General features: G+C 35.4%; 2 protein-coding genes and 1 non-coding gene across 3 annotated transcripts in view; 2 read left to right on the top strand and 1 right to left on the bottom strand.

Annotated features, from left to right (window-relative positions):
• The window catches only part of LOC120353333 (nitric oxide synthase-like), a 402,542-nt gene that overhangs the window by 152,099 nt on the left and 235,635 nt on the right, over window positions 1-14,808 (top strand). The window lies entirely within an intron of this gene.
• On the top strand, window positions 5,344-5,434 carry Trnay-gua. The gene is given in 2 exon segments: window positions 5,344-5,380; window positions 5,399-5,434. It is a non-coding gene; the product is annotated as a tRNA-Tyr (tRNA).
• LOC120353287 (piggyBac transposable element-derived protein 4-like) lies at window positions 6,341-8,008 on the bottom strand. Its single transcript, XM_039436405.1, has 2 exons — window positions 7,272-8,008; window positions 6,341-7,160 (listed from the first exon to the last, which is right to left on the bottom strand). Exons 1-2 carry the CDS (start codon window positions 7,736-7,738, stop codon window positions 6,611-6,613), a joined length of 1,017 nt encoding a protein of 338 aa, XP_039292339.1. The 5' UTR covers window positions 7,739-8,008; the 3' UTR covers window positions 6,341-6,610.

Below are 14,808 nucleotides of genomic sequence, written 5' to 3'. Positions count from 1 at the left end.
AGATCATAAGGTTTATGTATCAATCATACATAACATCCTCTTCAAACTTTGAAACAGTACGTCAGCATGAGCATGATTAAATTATTCTCAGATTGACAAGAACCGGTCTCAAAAACCTAAAATTAGTATCCTATATCACAGAGGCCAGAAATACTCGAAGCTGCAACAAGGTAATTTCTAAAATTTGGGAGCCCTGATCGCCAACAATACATTGTTTTGAACAGCTCATTCAATGATCTGTGTTCTCTCTTACATTATATCATCCATAAATCTCTCTCACATCTGTCAATCTCACACAGTGGAACTTTTTAAATTGAAATACTTCAATGGAAATGTATTATTCTTGAAGAGTAGGATTTCAAGAATCAATCAGTGAAGATATTGAAATTCACTCTTCCTCTACAAAAGCTGGAGTTCACAGTGTTCACAAGTGCCCTTTTTTATATATTGGCTCATGTGAAGATGGATAATATTGTATATTATAATATTTATGGCACATTAGAAACAATTCCTATAAGAAACTCTGCCAGTGAACACTTTTCCAATCACATATTTCACAAACAGGGCTCAGATTTGATAGATGACTTAGGCCTACCTTCATTCAAACTTGGAATTGGAAAAACTTCCCTCTCGAGACACTCTGAATTGATTGAAGAACCTAAAAAAACAACAACTTCTGATACAGAAATATTGTTTCCAATCTGTCATTCCAACGAAAAAGCGTTCCTTTCCATCATCGGAACAATCTTTCGATGTTTACAACATTAAACAAAGTCAAAAACCTTCTCTCAATTCGAGATGTCTTACAACAATCTTTCTATGTTTACAGCATTGAACAAAGTCAGAAACACGAGGTTTGGTGCACAGAGGAGGAAGAGATTCGATTCCAAACAGCGAGAAAATTGTATTCCAAGTTTCCATTACTAACCCACTTGATAGTCAAGGCATTTTCGTATTATTTTCTCCAAAACATCTCTCTTGTACCTTGTTGGAATTCCTTTTTGGGGTTGCTTTCCTCCCTGAGTCCAGAATGCAGTGTTGCGACTAATATCTTGTCGTTTTTGGAGAAAGGTCATATTTTAGCAGAACCTATTTTGCTGATGTTTACTTGAGATGGCAGCAATCAATGCTTTTCGTCTGACGCTACACAACCGAATTTCCCGACTGTTTGCATCCCGTCTGTTCGATTCCTATTTTCCACTCCGTCTTTTTCATTCCCTCTCCTCTCTCACACACTCACTGTCTCACTCATACACTCACAAATATATAGATATACTCACATACACCTTGATATTGCACCTTATCGACCGGGTTTTTCCAGTTAGCGTTAGGCACTGTAGCTGTCATACAGTGGGGAGAGAGTTTGATTGATTGGAAAGGAAACAGGGCTGTTTTTCAGCGGTGAACTGTATCTATTTCTTTGGCCCTAGACAATGGAGGCTGTGAATTGATTTGAGGTTTGTGTATTCGGTGAGCAAATCTGAAGTAATTTTTGATTTATTGAGGTAACAGTGATTGACGAATTAAGAGAGAATGGATGCATTGTGATCTGAGATTGAAAAGTTATTTTTCTAAATTTGTCTCGAAGAAAAGTTCCATGATGGATAGAACTTTGTTTTGACAAATGTATTTCAATTTATTCTCAATAAGAAATAAATCACAACTCAGATACAATAAAAATTAGAAATTTAAGGCAGGAAATCAAAGAAGAGGTAGCTCAAAGAAATTTGAAATAAGAAGTGTACTTATATAGACACAGATCATTAGGTTTGATGATTTGAAATCAGATCATTGAACTTTCAAATGATGATTATTCAAAGCTTGACCTCCAATCAATGTGAAGATTCATTCAAGCTTGTAATTTTCTTTATATGTAATTTCCCTTACTTACCTATTTATCCTTTGTCTGGATTACCTCTGCTTGTTCTATTATTTGAAAATACTCTCCTCTCTCTTCATAATAATTTCAGTTTTTTGGAGAGCATTCTTCTTCTTCTCACAAACAAGGATTAGGCTTTAACCTGCTCCGACTCACATCTAGCCAATTATTCAAATAAACATAGAAAAATCCTATTATTGCCACCGCTAGCGTGGTCTGCCAACATCTCTTTTGCCTACTGGCTGATAATTATAGACTTTAAATGGCATTCTTTCAGCTGACATTCTTTGAACATGCTCCCTCCATTGATGCCCATTCTCCGTAGCTCTTTCATTCATGCTGCAGATATTCAATTCTTCCCTAATATCTTCATTCCTGGAATGATCTCTTCTGTCACATCCCTTGGTTCTTCGAAGAAATCTCATCTCGGCTACCTGCACTCTACTTTCAAGTGGCTTCGTAGTAACCCATGATTCACTGCCATAGAGGAGGACTGGAGAGGCCATTACCTTATGAAATTTCATAATTGTATCTATTCTAGCTTTTTTACCCAAGGTCCTGCTGATATTTCCACATATCATTTGGAAATTTTCTATTTTCTTCTCAATATCTAATTCATATTTGTAACTAATGTCACTTCCTAGATATGTATATTGAGATACTTGTTCCAACATTGTATCGTTAATAAAAATTTTCGATCTGACCGGATATTTGGATCTGACCGGATCTGGCCTCTGAATGCCATAATTTTAGTTTTCTTAGTTGATATTTCAAAATTATATTTCTGACCTATTTCATTGAGAATATGAACTGATCTTCGCAGGTCATTTTCATTGTCCTGCACTATCCAAAAATCATCAGCAAATAACGATGCATTCAGGTGAACGTTCTTTTCAAGTTCTATTCCTAAACCTACTCTACATTTCCATTTTTGGAAAATGTTTCGTAAAGTCAGTAAATCCTTCATTCAATCTATTCCTCAACTTCTCAGCTTGAATAGTTTGTATATGAATATCTCCAGTTCTATTAAGCTCCACTCTAAAACTTTTTATCTCACAACCGTAAACTCAAATCTCCAGTAACACAGTTTCCAATACCAATCTTCAAACACTGTTCTGTTGAGTGAAAACAACAGATTTTTCACCCTTATGCAGTGTTGTCGGTATATTGAATACAAACAAAACATTCGGCATATTTCAGGTCACTCAATCACCAGATTGTCAACCGTAGAGCCTATTTAAAATTTCATTCGTTCGTTAAGCGCTGTTCTTATCGTCGATCTGATTGCCGAATAAAATTAACAATCAACTATGTAAATCGATGCCAAACCTCGGTTGTCCGTCCGATCGGGGTTCGCTCGCTAGTCCGAAAGCAATTTATCAACAAGCGAGACGAGTCGTGGTGTGGGGTTTCCTGGTTACATGATGCCTTGATACAAGTTCATTTACAAATTCCCACTTTCATTGACAATATTATTACTCACGTTGATCCACAGCAGAAAAAATCAAATCTCTGTTATCTTATTTAAGCGCGTCTTCAGGTTGTATTTAAGTTCTGGATCTCTCAATTCTTACAAGAGAAAGTAGTTCAACCAATATTTTTTATCTAGTTTGATGCTATCCATGTTGGCTTTGATGCATGACACCATCAAATCTGATTGTTTGCTCATGCGAAACCATTTTCTTATAATTTACATTTTCCGCTCCATACTATATTATAGTTCCCACTTTAATCATTTTACTCACTTATTATCAATGGTTAGAGATTGATTTATTTGATAAATTGGATCATAGCACTACATTTGCATTTTTCGAATAGATTTGACATTTAGTTACTCATCCACATAGTACATTATGTTTAAATAGAAAGAAAAATAAAAATCTCAGTACCCTTTTTGAATTTTTCAATAAGAAGAATAAGAATGATTTTTATTCATTTAGTGCATACAAACAATGCTATCGAAAACGTCAAAAAATACATTATATATACATCATAATAAAATAACAGAATAATAAAATTAAAGTTTCATTCCATTCAGGACACAAACAATGCTATTGGAAACCTCTATTAATTTAAGGTTTCCTCCTTATATGTCAATAAAACAATAATATCAGGAATAAAACAATCCAACGTACATAATGCATCATTTAAATATAAGCACATAAAAATATAAAAGACTACAGAGTACTATCACGTATGGTTTCAAAAAAAATGATTCTCTACTGGCAGCTGGAGGAAATCAGAAAGCGAGTATAGTGGGAACTGTAAGAGAAGGTTTTCAAGTTTTTGTCGGAATACTGTTAAAGGCAAGTTTCTGGCTGAGTCTGGCAGAATATTAAAACGTTTCAAGGATACATGATTAGGACTAGTTAATACTTTTTTCAGTCTTGTGTAAGGTACATCTATTTTTGTCTTATTTCGTGTATTATGGCTGTGGATGTCAACTCTGCATCTATATGATCCTATATCCTTCTTTACTTGAAGTAGGAGTTTGAAAGCTACCATACTGTAAACTGTCATAACTTTTTCCTTTATAAATATTGGCCTGCAATGCTCCAAATACGCTGCACCTGATATAATTCTTATAGCCTTTTTCTGTAGTAAGAACACTCTTTGCACATCTGGGGCACAACCCCACAAGACCAATCCGTACATAAAGACACTCTGAAAAAAAGCGAAATAGCACATTCTTAAATAGTGTTTCAATCACAACATGTTTTTCATGTTAAAAACATGTTGTGATTAAATAATTCAGAAAGAGTACTGAGATTTTTATTTTTCTTTCTATTTATATTGCAAGTAGCCCTATACAGAAAAGAGATAAATACATTATGTTTACACCGTAATAGATGACTTTTTTTTTTAGATGATCTTGGAACGGAATTATTCCATTTGTCTGTCAAGCGAAGCATTGAATTGTTATTTACATACTCAAAATTAATTAAAAATGCCATTACGTATTAAAAAATAGTGTGAAATATTGCCAATACAGAAAACTATGATTGTATGTTATTAGTCTTGAATGGAAGTCTTTTCAAATAGCGTGACAGCCATGTCACACAGAATCTTGTCTTGTCTAATACTCATGCAAAGGAAAATAAAGGTTTTTATTTTTTAATAATCTAACAGCTAATGATTATATATTGACCAATGACTATCATGATTTCTCGTTATCAGTTCAATGCATCAATGTATCGGAAGCTACTTATATAAATAAAAGAATGATGCTGTATCTTGTAAGCTTATTACAAATTGTCCTAGTGAGCAAAGGTGAGAAGGCAAAGTAGAGAGAGGAAGCCCAGAGAGAGCGAAATAAACGTGATCCAGTTGAGAGTCGAGAGCTGGTGAGTTCAAATCAAGAACCGGTTCAGAGTTTGAACAGCGTCTGCAACCGAATCTCTTATCAAATGTCAACTGGTTCACTTCTCAGGTGATAAGAAACGCGACTGTTTCTTCTCGTATCACCTCTGGTAGCTCAGTTGGTAGAGCGGTGGACTGTAGTGTTAATAGTTATCAGAAATCCATAGGTCGCTGGTTCAAATCCGGCCCGGAGGAATTTTTTTTTAATACTTGAAATAGTGATGGAGTTATTGTATTTATCATTTAGAACTAATTTATGAGGTTTTTTAACCCAAGTACAACAAATTAATCAACCAGAATAAGTTTATCATTAATTTTAAAAGTATACTAGAATGAAAGACTTTGGCTGTAATTGAACAAACAAAATATTAAGCTTTTTCTGCTCATGAAGCTCACATAAATCATTGACTCCAGGAATTGAGATGAGGTAAAAAATATTTATCACTAGCAGGTAACCCGTGCTTCGCAAGGGTTTTTCTTAAAACTTGACGTAATGAAATCTAGAAGAATTCAAAATAGGCCTATGTACAGTGAGTCAGTCATTCTATCAGGGCTCGAATAATTTTGAAATTTTAATCAAATAAAAATGGAAGAATATAATTTCTTTATGTAAATAACAACACCTTCATTGAAAGACATATTAACTGCGCATGCGTTTTCATATTGCCGATACAGCATTGATGAAACTGTAGACGTTTATTTAGCATTTGTCTCAAAAATTGTTCTAGCTGAAACATTATTAATCCATGCCACGTGTAGGCCTAAACATTGCATCAGGAAAACAAAGTTTCAAAACTATATTTTTCAGGAAGAAAGCAATATAGAAACAGATGTACCTTTTTTAATTTCGACCATATGATTTTTTAATGGAATCGAATGTACCATTGATGAAATTTAAACATTAATTCTGAAAAATCTAGAAGGAGAATTAAAATTTGGGCTTCCAGGTGCACGAGATTGATATTTTTAAAATCTATGTGCAAAATTTGGAGATCTAAATCATTCCGGTATGCAATCCACAATTTTTTGATGCGAACAAACGAACAAACATAACCCTACTCTCTCTTATTATATAGATGATAGTTATATGATTGTATTTAACCCTGAAATCCTACACTTACTTTCTAGAAACACGAACCCTACTCTGGGGTACTGGGTTCCCCAAAAACAAAAACTCAACATTTTGTTTTAAAAACTTAAATTTTATTAAAAAACCTCAACTAACAATTTGTTTGGTTTATGTTTATTTCCTTAATAACAATTTAAAGACATATCTGACATTTATTTTACTCATAAAAAAAGAAAATTGAAAAACTTACATTTTCTTGGATACTTTTGTATGGTTTTAGTTTTAAGTCATGTTCACACACTTTATTCCCTGCAATTAGCACAGATAGATAGGGAATGACTTTTACATACAAACATTTTGCACTCAATACACTTTATAGTGGTTTTGACATCTCTGGAACGGGGGCAGATGCAACACCTTCCGGCACGTCGGTTGTCGTTCTCTGCGTGTCTGGGCTCATCGATACCAAGTTGTTCGGCAATCGCAAGGCGAATTCCTCTACGCAGTGTTGGTGTTTGTAGTCTTTCCTCTAACCAAGGCTTCATCAGACCTTCTGCCAGGGTAAATAAAAACTCTACTCTTGGTTGTGGAGTTTGCTTGTTCAGAAAAGTGTTCTCCTTGTAGATGATGTAAGAATTAACACAGGCACTATTCAAGATGCCATAAAAGAGACACACAGGCCATCTTCTTGTTTTCCTACTACAGGAATACTGAGCAGACATTTGATCCAACAAATCCACTCCGCCTTTGGTATTGTTATAAAAGTGAATTATTTCTGGCAGCTTTGAGTTCTGTTGCATGGAGTATCCCTGGTGCATGTTTGATAGTAGAAGTACATTCTTATTTTTTTTTGGTGTAAAGGACACCAATGTCAACTCTCTGTCAAAAGCAAACATTATTGTTCCTTCTGGTCTGCGCTGCAACACTTCTTGAGGTATGTGAGGCTTATTTTTGCGCAGCGTTCCCACCATGGTCAAGTTGTATTTACTCAGCATGTCGTTGAATAGAGGGACTGAACTGAACCAATTATCAACAGTAATATTTCTATTACTGCCTTGAATGGTTTCTGATAATTTTTCCACAAAAAATGCAGCTTGTGGTTGTCCTCCTGTATTCATTTTTTTCCCAGTGTATGGGATGGCATTGATCAAATAACCATTAGAGTTGCAGAGCATGACCAACTTCAAACCATATTTTGCTGGTTTATTTGGGATATACATACGGAACCGTGAATTCCCTCGAAAAGCCAGGAGCTGTTCATCAATACAACAGTACGGTCCAGGGATGTAATACTCCTTACAATGTTCAATAAACTTATCCCATACCTCTCGAATTGGTGCAAGGGCGTCAATTTCCTTTCGAGCGTCTCGCGTTAACTTGTCATCAAATCGTAATGTGTTGATTAAAAACTCAAATCTTGCTAAGGGCATTACAGTTCTGGTGATGCGAAGGCCCCTACTTTCGTGCCAAAGAACTTTTGTAGACGTGTGGTTGTGATTTAATGCTCCAAAATAAATCAAGAGTCCGAGTAAGGCTCTAACTTCTTTATTAGTAGTCTCTTTGGTAAAAGTTGAATCATTGTAGTTTACTTTTTGAATTAAAATCTCTTGATTTGTGTACTTTACAATTGCATCGATTATGGTTTCATTTACAAATAAGGAAAACAGATTTTCAGCATTCGTAACACCCCGAGCAGCTCCAGCAGGTCGGGATCCTCATGAAAATTATGTTTCGTCGAGGGGTTCGACCAGCTCTTTTTGGAGGTTTGGTTGACCATCTATACTTATTTTTGCCTACCAGTTGTTTTTTTTTAGGCCTAATAATATAATCAGGTAAGTTTTGCATTGTATCCTCACCTTGACTACCTTCTTCTTCTCTTTCATTTTCTTCACTTTCTTTCTCCTCTTCTTCACCTTGTTCTGCAGTAGAAGTTCCAGGTTGTAAGTCTGCCTCATTTATTCTTTGTTTTTTACTTGGTCTTTGGGTTTCATCATCTGTATCTTCTTCACTAGAAGGAGGTATATATTCGTCTTCAGATGCATCAGGGGAAAAAACATCCGGAAGGACATCATCGTCTTCAACAACATCAGTTCCCCCCTCACCATCAGATACATCTTCAAAGTTATCAGTGATATTTGTTTCATTATAAATTAAATCTGACTCAGACCTAAATAACTCTGCTAAAATTTCATCGTCTGTGAGTTTTTTATCCATAGCTACCAAAACGAACACAAATAACACAAGTAATAAAAAAATTAAGCCACAATTGAAAATGTAAACACACCACAAAAAACTTGCATTAACCCTACACTGGGGTACTGGGTGCCCCAAAACCAGTTTACAGCTCAAGCCTGATACGCTACGTGTGCGACAACAACAGCCACTGATTGACTGTCAAGGCCAATGAAAAGTCATGGCAGGTGAGCGCCGTCAGGGTTGCCAACACCGAGTTACAGCAAAAACAAAATTCCCTGGGGCACTCAGTACCCCAGTGTAGGGTTCCAGGGTTAAAACTATATTTTTCAAAAAGAAATTATGTAAAATCTTTAAAAATATCAATATCTAACCTTTACAAATCTACTTGAAAAATCTGAGAAATTCTTTTAGAATCTCAAAGATAAACAGATGGAGAGGAACACTCTTCTCTCAGCCCTGTGATTTCAGCTGCACCTGTGTATCGAATTTGAGGTTTGGTGGTTCTCAGAATAAATTGATAAATGAATAAACCTTTCTGCATTGATACTGTTCGTTGAATACACTCCTCAGGACAAATAACACGACAATATTATTGATGTAGGTGTGTCTGAACTACTATAGACCACGCCTCCAAAACCAAGGAGCTGTCTGATTGGTCGATTAGACGTCATTTCACCTTCACGCTCACCACCAATAGGAAGCAAGCTGCTAGAGAACATCACATGCAAGTCATGATCCCATGAGACTGCTCTTTGAATTTGAGGCGTGGCTTACGCTAGTATATTTTTGTGTCTGGAATTAAGTTCTGTCTTTTGCCTTTAAAATAATTTCTTTCTAAAATTATTGAAATTTAGTAACAGAGTATATTCTTTCAAGAACATGGAGAATGATGTTAGGTTTCAAAATTGAAATCATAATCATTCATTATTTGATCTATAATCAAGGAACTAGATTAGATGATAGAAGAACATTTTGACATCTAAAAATATCATGCCATTGAATATCAAATATTTGATGAAATTAACTTCATTCATGAACACAAAACTACGGGATGAATCATGAATGAATGTACTACTACTTGATGGTGGAATATTCGAAACATTAAGGCCCGGTTGCACAACAGCCGGTTAAATTTTAACCGTGATTAATTTCACGAGAACCAATCAGAGAAGGCGTTTTTGAAAAGACGGCTTCTCTGATTGGTTCTCGTGAACCAATGATGACAGGTTCCAAAATTGGAATGATTATCATTCATTATTCCACCTATCATAAAGGAACTAGATTGGATAATAAAATAACGTTTTGACATCTAAAAATATAATGACACTCAATATCAAATATTTGTTGAAATTAACTTCATTCATGAACACAAAACTTCGGGATGAATCATGAATGAATGTACTACTGCTTGATGGTGGAATATAAATATTTGGTTGGTATATAAATAACCGGTATATAAATACCGGTTGCACAACAGCCGGTTAAATTTTAACCGTGATTAATTCCACGAGAACCAATTAGAGAAGGTGTTTTTGAAAAGACGGCTTCTCTGATTGGTTCTCGTGGAATTATTCACGGTTAAAATTTAACCGGCTGTTGTGCAACCGGCACTAAGGGCCGGTTTCCGAGCTCGGGATTTGGCTAATTTCTAGACTTTGAACAGCTGGAGTAAGAAAATTAGCTTTCCAAAACGGGGCGTAGTCGCAGCTTTTGTAACAGTAGTCGTTGTTTTTATTTTCTCATTTCTATAATTAGAAACGTTTTTCCTTGACGAAATTAAACATTTCTAAATAGTTCAAAATAGCTGAAACTTTACACTATTTTCTCTTTATTTTATTTTGTGTTTAATTTTCTAGTTAATGTTCTCTTCTTACATTTATCCAATCACTCATATACAATAAATCTATAAATAGAAGCTAAATGGCACTCACTCACTCGCAGAACTAAAAATCGACCCGACCAAAAACGTTCAAATTTGGTAGGTATGTTCAGTTTGCCCTTTAGAAGCGCACTAAGAAATCTTTTGGCAATATTTTAACTCTAAGGGTGGTTTTTAAGGGTTTAAAGTTCGTGTTTTAGCATGTATATTCTTCTTATTCCAATCTCTTAATTATAATTGAAAAATGTTCATAGCATATGTTACCATAGAACTATAATCTAGAGAGAGTACCTTTTCGAAACAGTTGTTAACTGGTAACTAAATTAATAATTTTGTCAGGTTGGCATAAAGTTGAGTTGACTTTGTTAGGTTGGCACCAAGTTGAAGATTGAAATGCATTTATCACGGAAAAATTGATTGGGCACTGCTACTTCAATCAGAGCTATTCCTGGGAATATTATATCGCCTGATATGGCGAGCGAAGCGAGCCCGCTGTTCTCATTTTTTTACGGTGGTCCAGGGGGGGCGCCCCCTGGCTAGACGGATATGGCGAGCAAAGCCAGCCTGACGGCTAGTTGTTCATATTCATATATGATTTTTAGGTCAAAAGCATTACAATATTGAAAAAACAGGCTCTAGTCCAAATCTTCTTCTTATTTTATATTAAGCTCAATAGATTGTCATCAATGCATTAATGAATTGTCATTCATTGTGATTCAGATTAATTTAGGGCCGGTTTCCAAGCTCGGGATTTAGCTAAGTTCTAGACTTTAAACAGCTGGAGTCAGAAAATTGGCTTTCCGAAACGGGGCCAAGTGAAATTTCGAAAAACTAGAGATTTTAACAAAAATAGAATAAAGAGAAAATAGTGTAAAGTTCCAGCTATTTGGAATTATTTAGTAATGTTTCATTTCGTCAAGGAAAAACGTTTCCGATTATAGAAATGAGAAAATAAAGATTATAATAAAAACTGCGACTACGCCCTGTTTTGGAAGGCCAATTTTGTGACTCCAGCTGTTTAAAATCTAGTACTTATTTATTAGCTAAATCCTGAGCTCGGAAACCGGCCCTCAGTCTACAACAAATTCAGTGAATACGGGCTAAAATCACTAGTAATCATGCCTTGAGATTGCCTCTATTACTATTCGATGTCTGACCCTTTGGTATGTGTAAGATTCAAATTTTTATCTTTCCAATGTTCGTACTATCAAGTCGTGAAATCTTTGTCTCTTGTATTGTTCCCTGGATCGGGTATGTTGATAGATTTTCACATTATACAGAGATATAATGAAGCTGTGTAATTGTTAAAATAACAGGTCTTTATCCAATGTTTTGCTCTTTCCGGGATTATAACTCTCAAACAATGCATCATAAAAACTGATGCTTATCGTAGGTTTGTAGTGCATTGAATACTCTTTGAAATGATGTATTATTTCACTATTTCAAGATTTACTTTCATTGGTATAGCAGCTTTAATGTAGGGGGTAAAGTTTTCATTGCTGCAGCAAGTGTCAACTCAGCGGTTCCACACCTTCAACAGAGTGGATGAAGTTGCGCACTTTTGCTATGTTTACCCACTAACCAGTCCAAATTAACCTTTTTCAAATGTCATTGTCAAACAATCAATTGTTGCAGCAATGAAAATTTCACCCCCCTACATTGAAGCTGCTATACCAATGAAAGGAAAACTTGAAATAGTGAAATAATACATCATTTCAAAGAGAATTCAATGCACTACAAACCTACGATAAGCATCAGTTTTTATGATGCATTGTTGGAGAGTTATAAGCCCTGAAAGAGCAAAACATTGGATAAAAACCTGTTATTTTAACAATTCCACACCTTCAAGAGCGAATATCTCGGGAACTGTTGAGAATATCACAAAATTCAAGTGAACAAAAAGTGTAGAGTATTTATCAAGCTTCATTTTCGAATAGTCATGTCGGTTGAACGCATTGTTCTCAAGATATGAGCGTGGAAGCAAGACGCTGAAAAATGCAACGAGGGTGGCTTAGAACCTCATCCCCTTAGCACATGAGTTAGGAATGGGGACTTTTGATATGTTCTCCTCCTAACTAGTCTAAACAAAGCTGCGAAGTCAAAAATTTTGTTTAAAACATTCCCTCCAAATTCCTTTGTCAATTGTTCTTTTGTTGCAAAAATGGGGATTTCTGCTGCAAAATGGGGAAAGCTGCTGCAAAAGGAGTGTTTTGTATGATTATATTATTTGGAGTACAGCCTGATTTAGTTTCAATTTTAAACTAAATTAATTTTACTTTCCTTGCCCTATTACCATAGGTAAGGAAAGTATTGCTTTCCGAAAAAAATTAAGGTACCCCAATTTCTAAATTTCTATATGTTTCAAGGTCCCCTGAGTCCAAAAAAGTGGGTTTTGGGTATTGGTCTGTATGTGTGTGTGTGTGTGTGTGTGTGTGTGTGTGTGTGTGTGTGTGTGTGTGTGTGTGTGTGTGTGTGTGTACACGATATCTCATCTCCCAATTAACGGAATGACTTGAAATTTGAAACTGTTGTCAAAAACAGGGTTTTTCGCGACTTTCTCGAGAACGGCTTCAACGATTTTGATCAAATTCATACCTAAAATAGTCATTGATAAGCTCTATCAACTGCCACAAGTCTCATATCTGTAAAAATTTCAGGAGCTCCGCCCCATCAATGTAAAGTGTGATTTTAGATTCCCAATTATCAGGCTTCAGATTCAATTAAAACAAAAAAATTCAAGTGGAAAAGATTCAGCATAAAAATCTCTACAATTAATGTTCAGTTACATTTTCACCTAAAATTGTAAATAAGCTCGAAATTCGAGAAAATGTTATAGTCGTTATAGTCCTGTCACCAGCTGGCTTAGATCTTTGAATAGTAGACTTGAGATGCGCGTCAAAATAGCGTCAGGTGATAAATTTTCATAACGGCAAGGAAAGTTGTGTCAGTGCGCCACACCATATTTTCAATGTTTGATCTGAGCAGTGAATAGTGATATAATAATGTATCAATAACTCAGGATGGAACAGTTCAAATATATTGAAGGGTTATCTTAAAATTGTTCGGAATCTCTGAGAATGAAATGGAATATTCCTGAAGAGTTATCAATTAATTTTCACATAAGTAATACAGTTTGAGTGATTCATTTCCTTTGAATAATATAATTTCAATAAAAATCTAGCGCGAATTTTGTAATATAATTCTCTCCTGAACTACTAAAAATCTGGCGTGGCACACTCACACAACTTTCCTTGCCGTTATGAAAATTGATCACCTGACGCTAGTGTGCTGTTCATACGAATCACAGGTCTACTTATGAACAAAGATCTGAGCCAGCTGGTGACAGGACAATAACGCTGGAGACATAGCGAGGTCTGCTATCTCCTAATAGTGAATGATTTAATAGAATCAACAGTTGCCAACCGTTTGCAATTGAATAATCACATTTTCTCGAATTCCGAGCTTATTTTCAATTTGAGGTAAAAATGTTACTGAACATTAATTGTAGAGATTTTCATGCTCATTCTTTTCCACTTGGAATTTTTTGTTTAAATTGTATTTGAAGCCTGATAATTGGGAATCTAAAATCGAACTTTGCATGGATGGGGCGGAGCTCCTGGAATTTTTACAGGTATGGGACTTTTGGCAATTGATAGAGCTTATCAATGACTATATTAGGTATGATTTTGATCGAAATCGTTGAAGCCGTTTCTGAGAAAATCGCGAAAAAGAAAAAAGAAAATCGCGAATTAGAAATTGGTGTACCTTAATTTTTTTCGGAAAGCAATTCTTTCGTTACCTATGGTAATAGGGCAAGAAAAGTGAAAATTGGATTACAGGCTTTTAAGAGAATGAAGTGGAATGTACAACGCAGCAGGCAGGCGTCTGCAGTCAGATGGAGGAAGAAATATTCCTGGTGTCCGAATTTGTGTGCATCGCACACAAAGAAATAACCGTCTCTCTACATATGTCTACTAATGTCTGCATGCAGACTTCTGATTTCTTCTCTGTACGTCAGTCTACTGCTGTCATTGTTCTCTTTAAATACTTTGTGGATGAAATAATTAATAAATTAGCACTGTACCAACGTGACTTATAATATTAAATACTACTAATTTGTATTAACAAATTAGTCAAGTAAGGAAATTCATCAAGGAGCATGAACTGTAATTCTCAAGGAAACACAGGTTCCCTGAAGGTGAACCAACTTAATTTTTAATCAGTGACAAAAAAATCAATGACAGGAAACAAAATGGACACTTCTCCCAGGAACTTTTCTTCCGACATTCCATGCTTTCCCGGTAGGTAGTTAAAAAGTCTTAGGAGCCGATAAGGGAAGTACAATGGAACAAAACTCGGATTGGCGTCTCCAAAGTATCCTCAAGGATTTAATAAGGAATCTTAGACTGTGTTGGAGTGGGCTCG

This window comes from Nilaparvata lugens, chromosome 10 (genome assembly GCF_014356525.2).
Source record: "Nilaparvata lugens isolate BPH chromosome 10, ASM1435652v1, whole genome shotgun sequence".
NCBI lineage: Eukaryota > Metazoa > Arthropoda > Insecta > Hemiptera > Delphacidae > Nilaparvata > Nilaparvata lugens.
The sequence above is the reverse complement of the archived record's forward strand: the minus strand, read 5'-3'. Positions and strand labels throughout refer to the sequence as shown.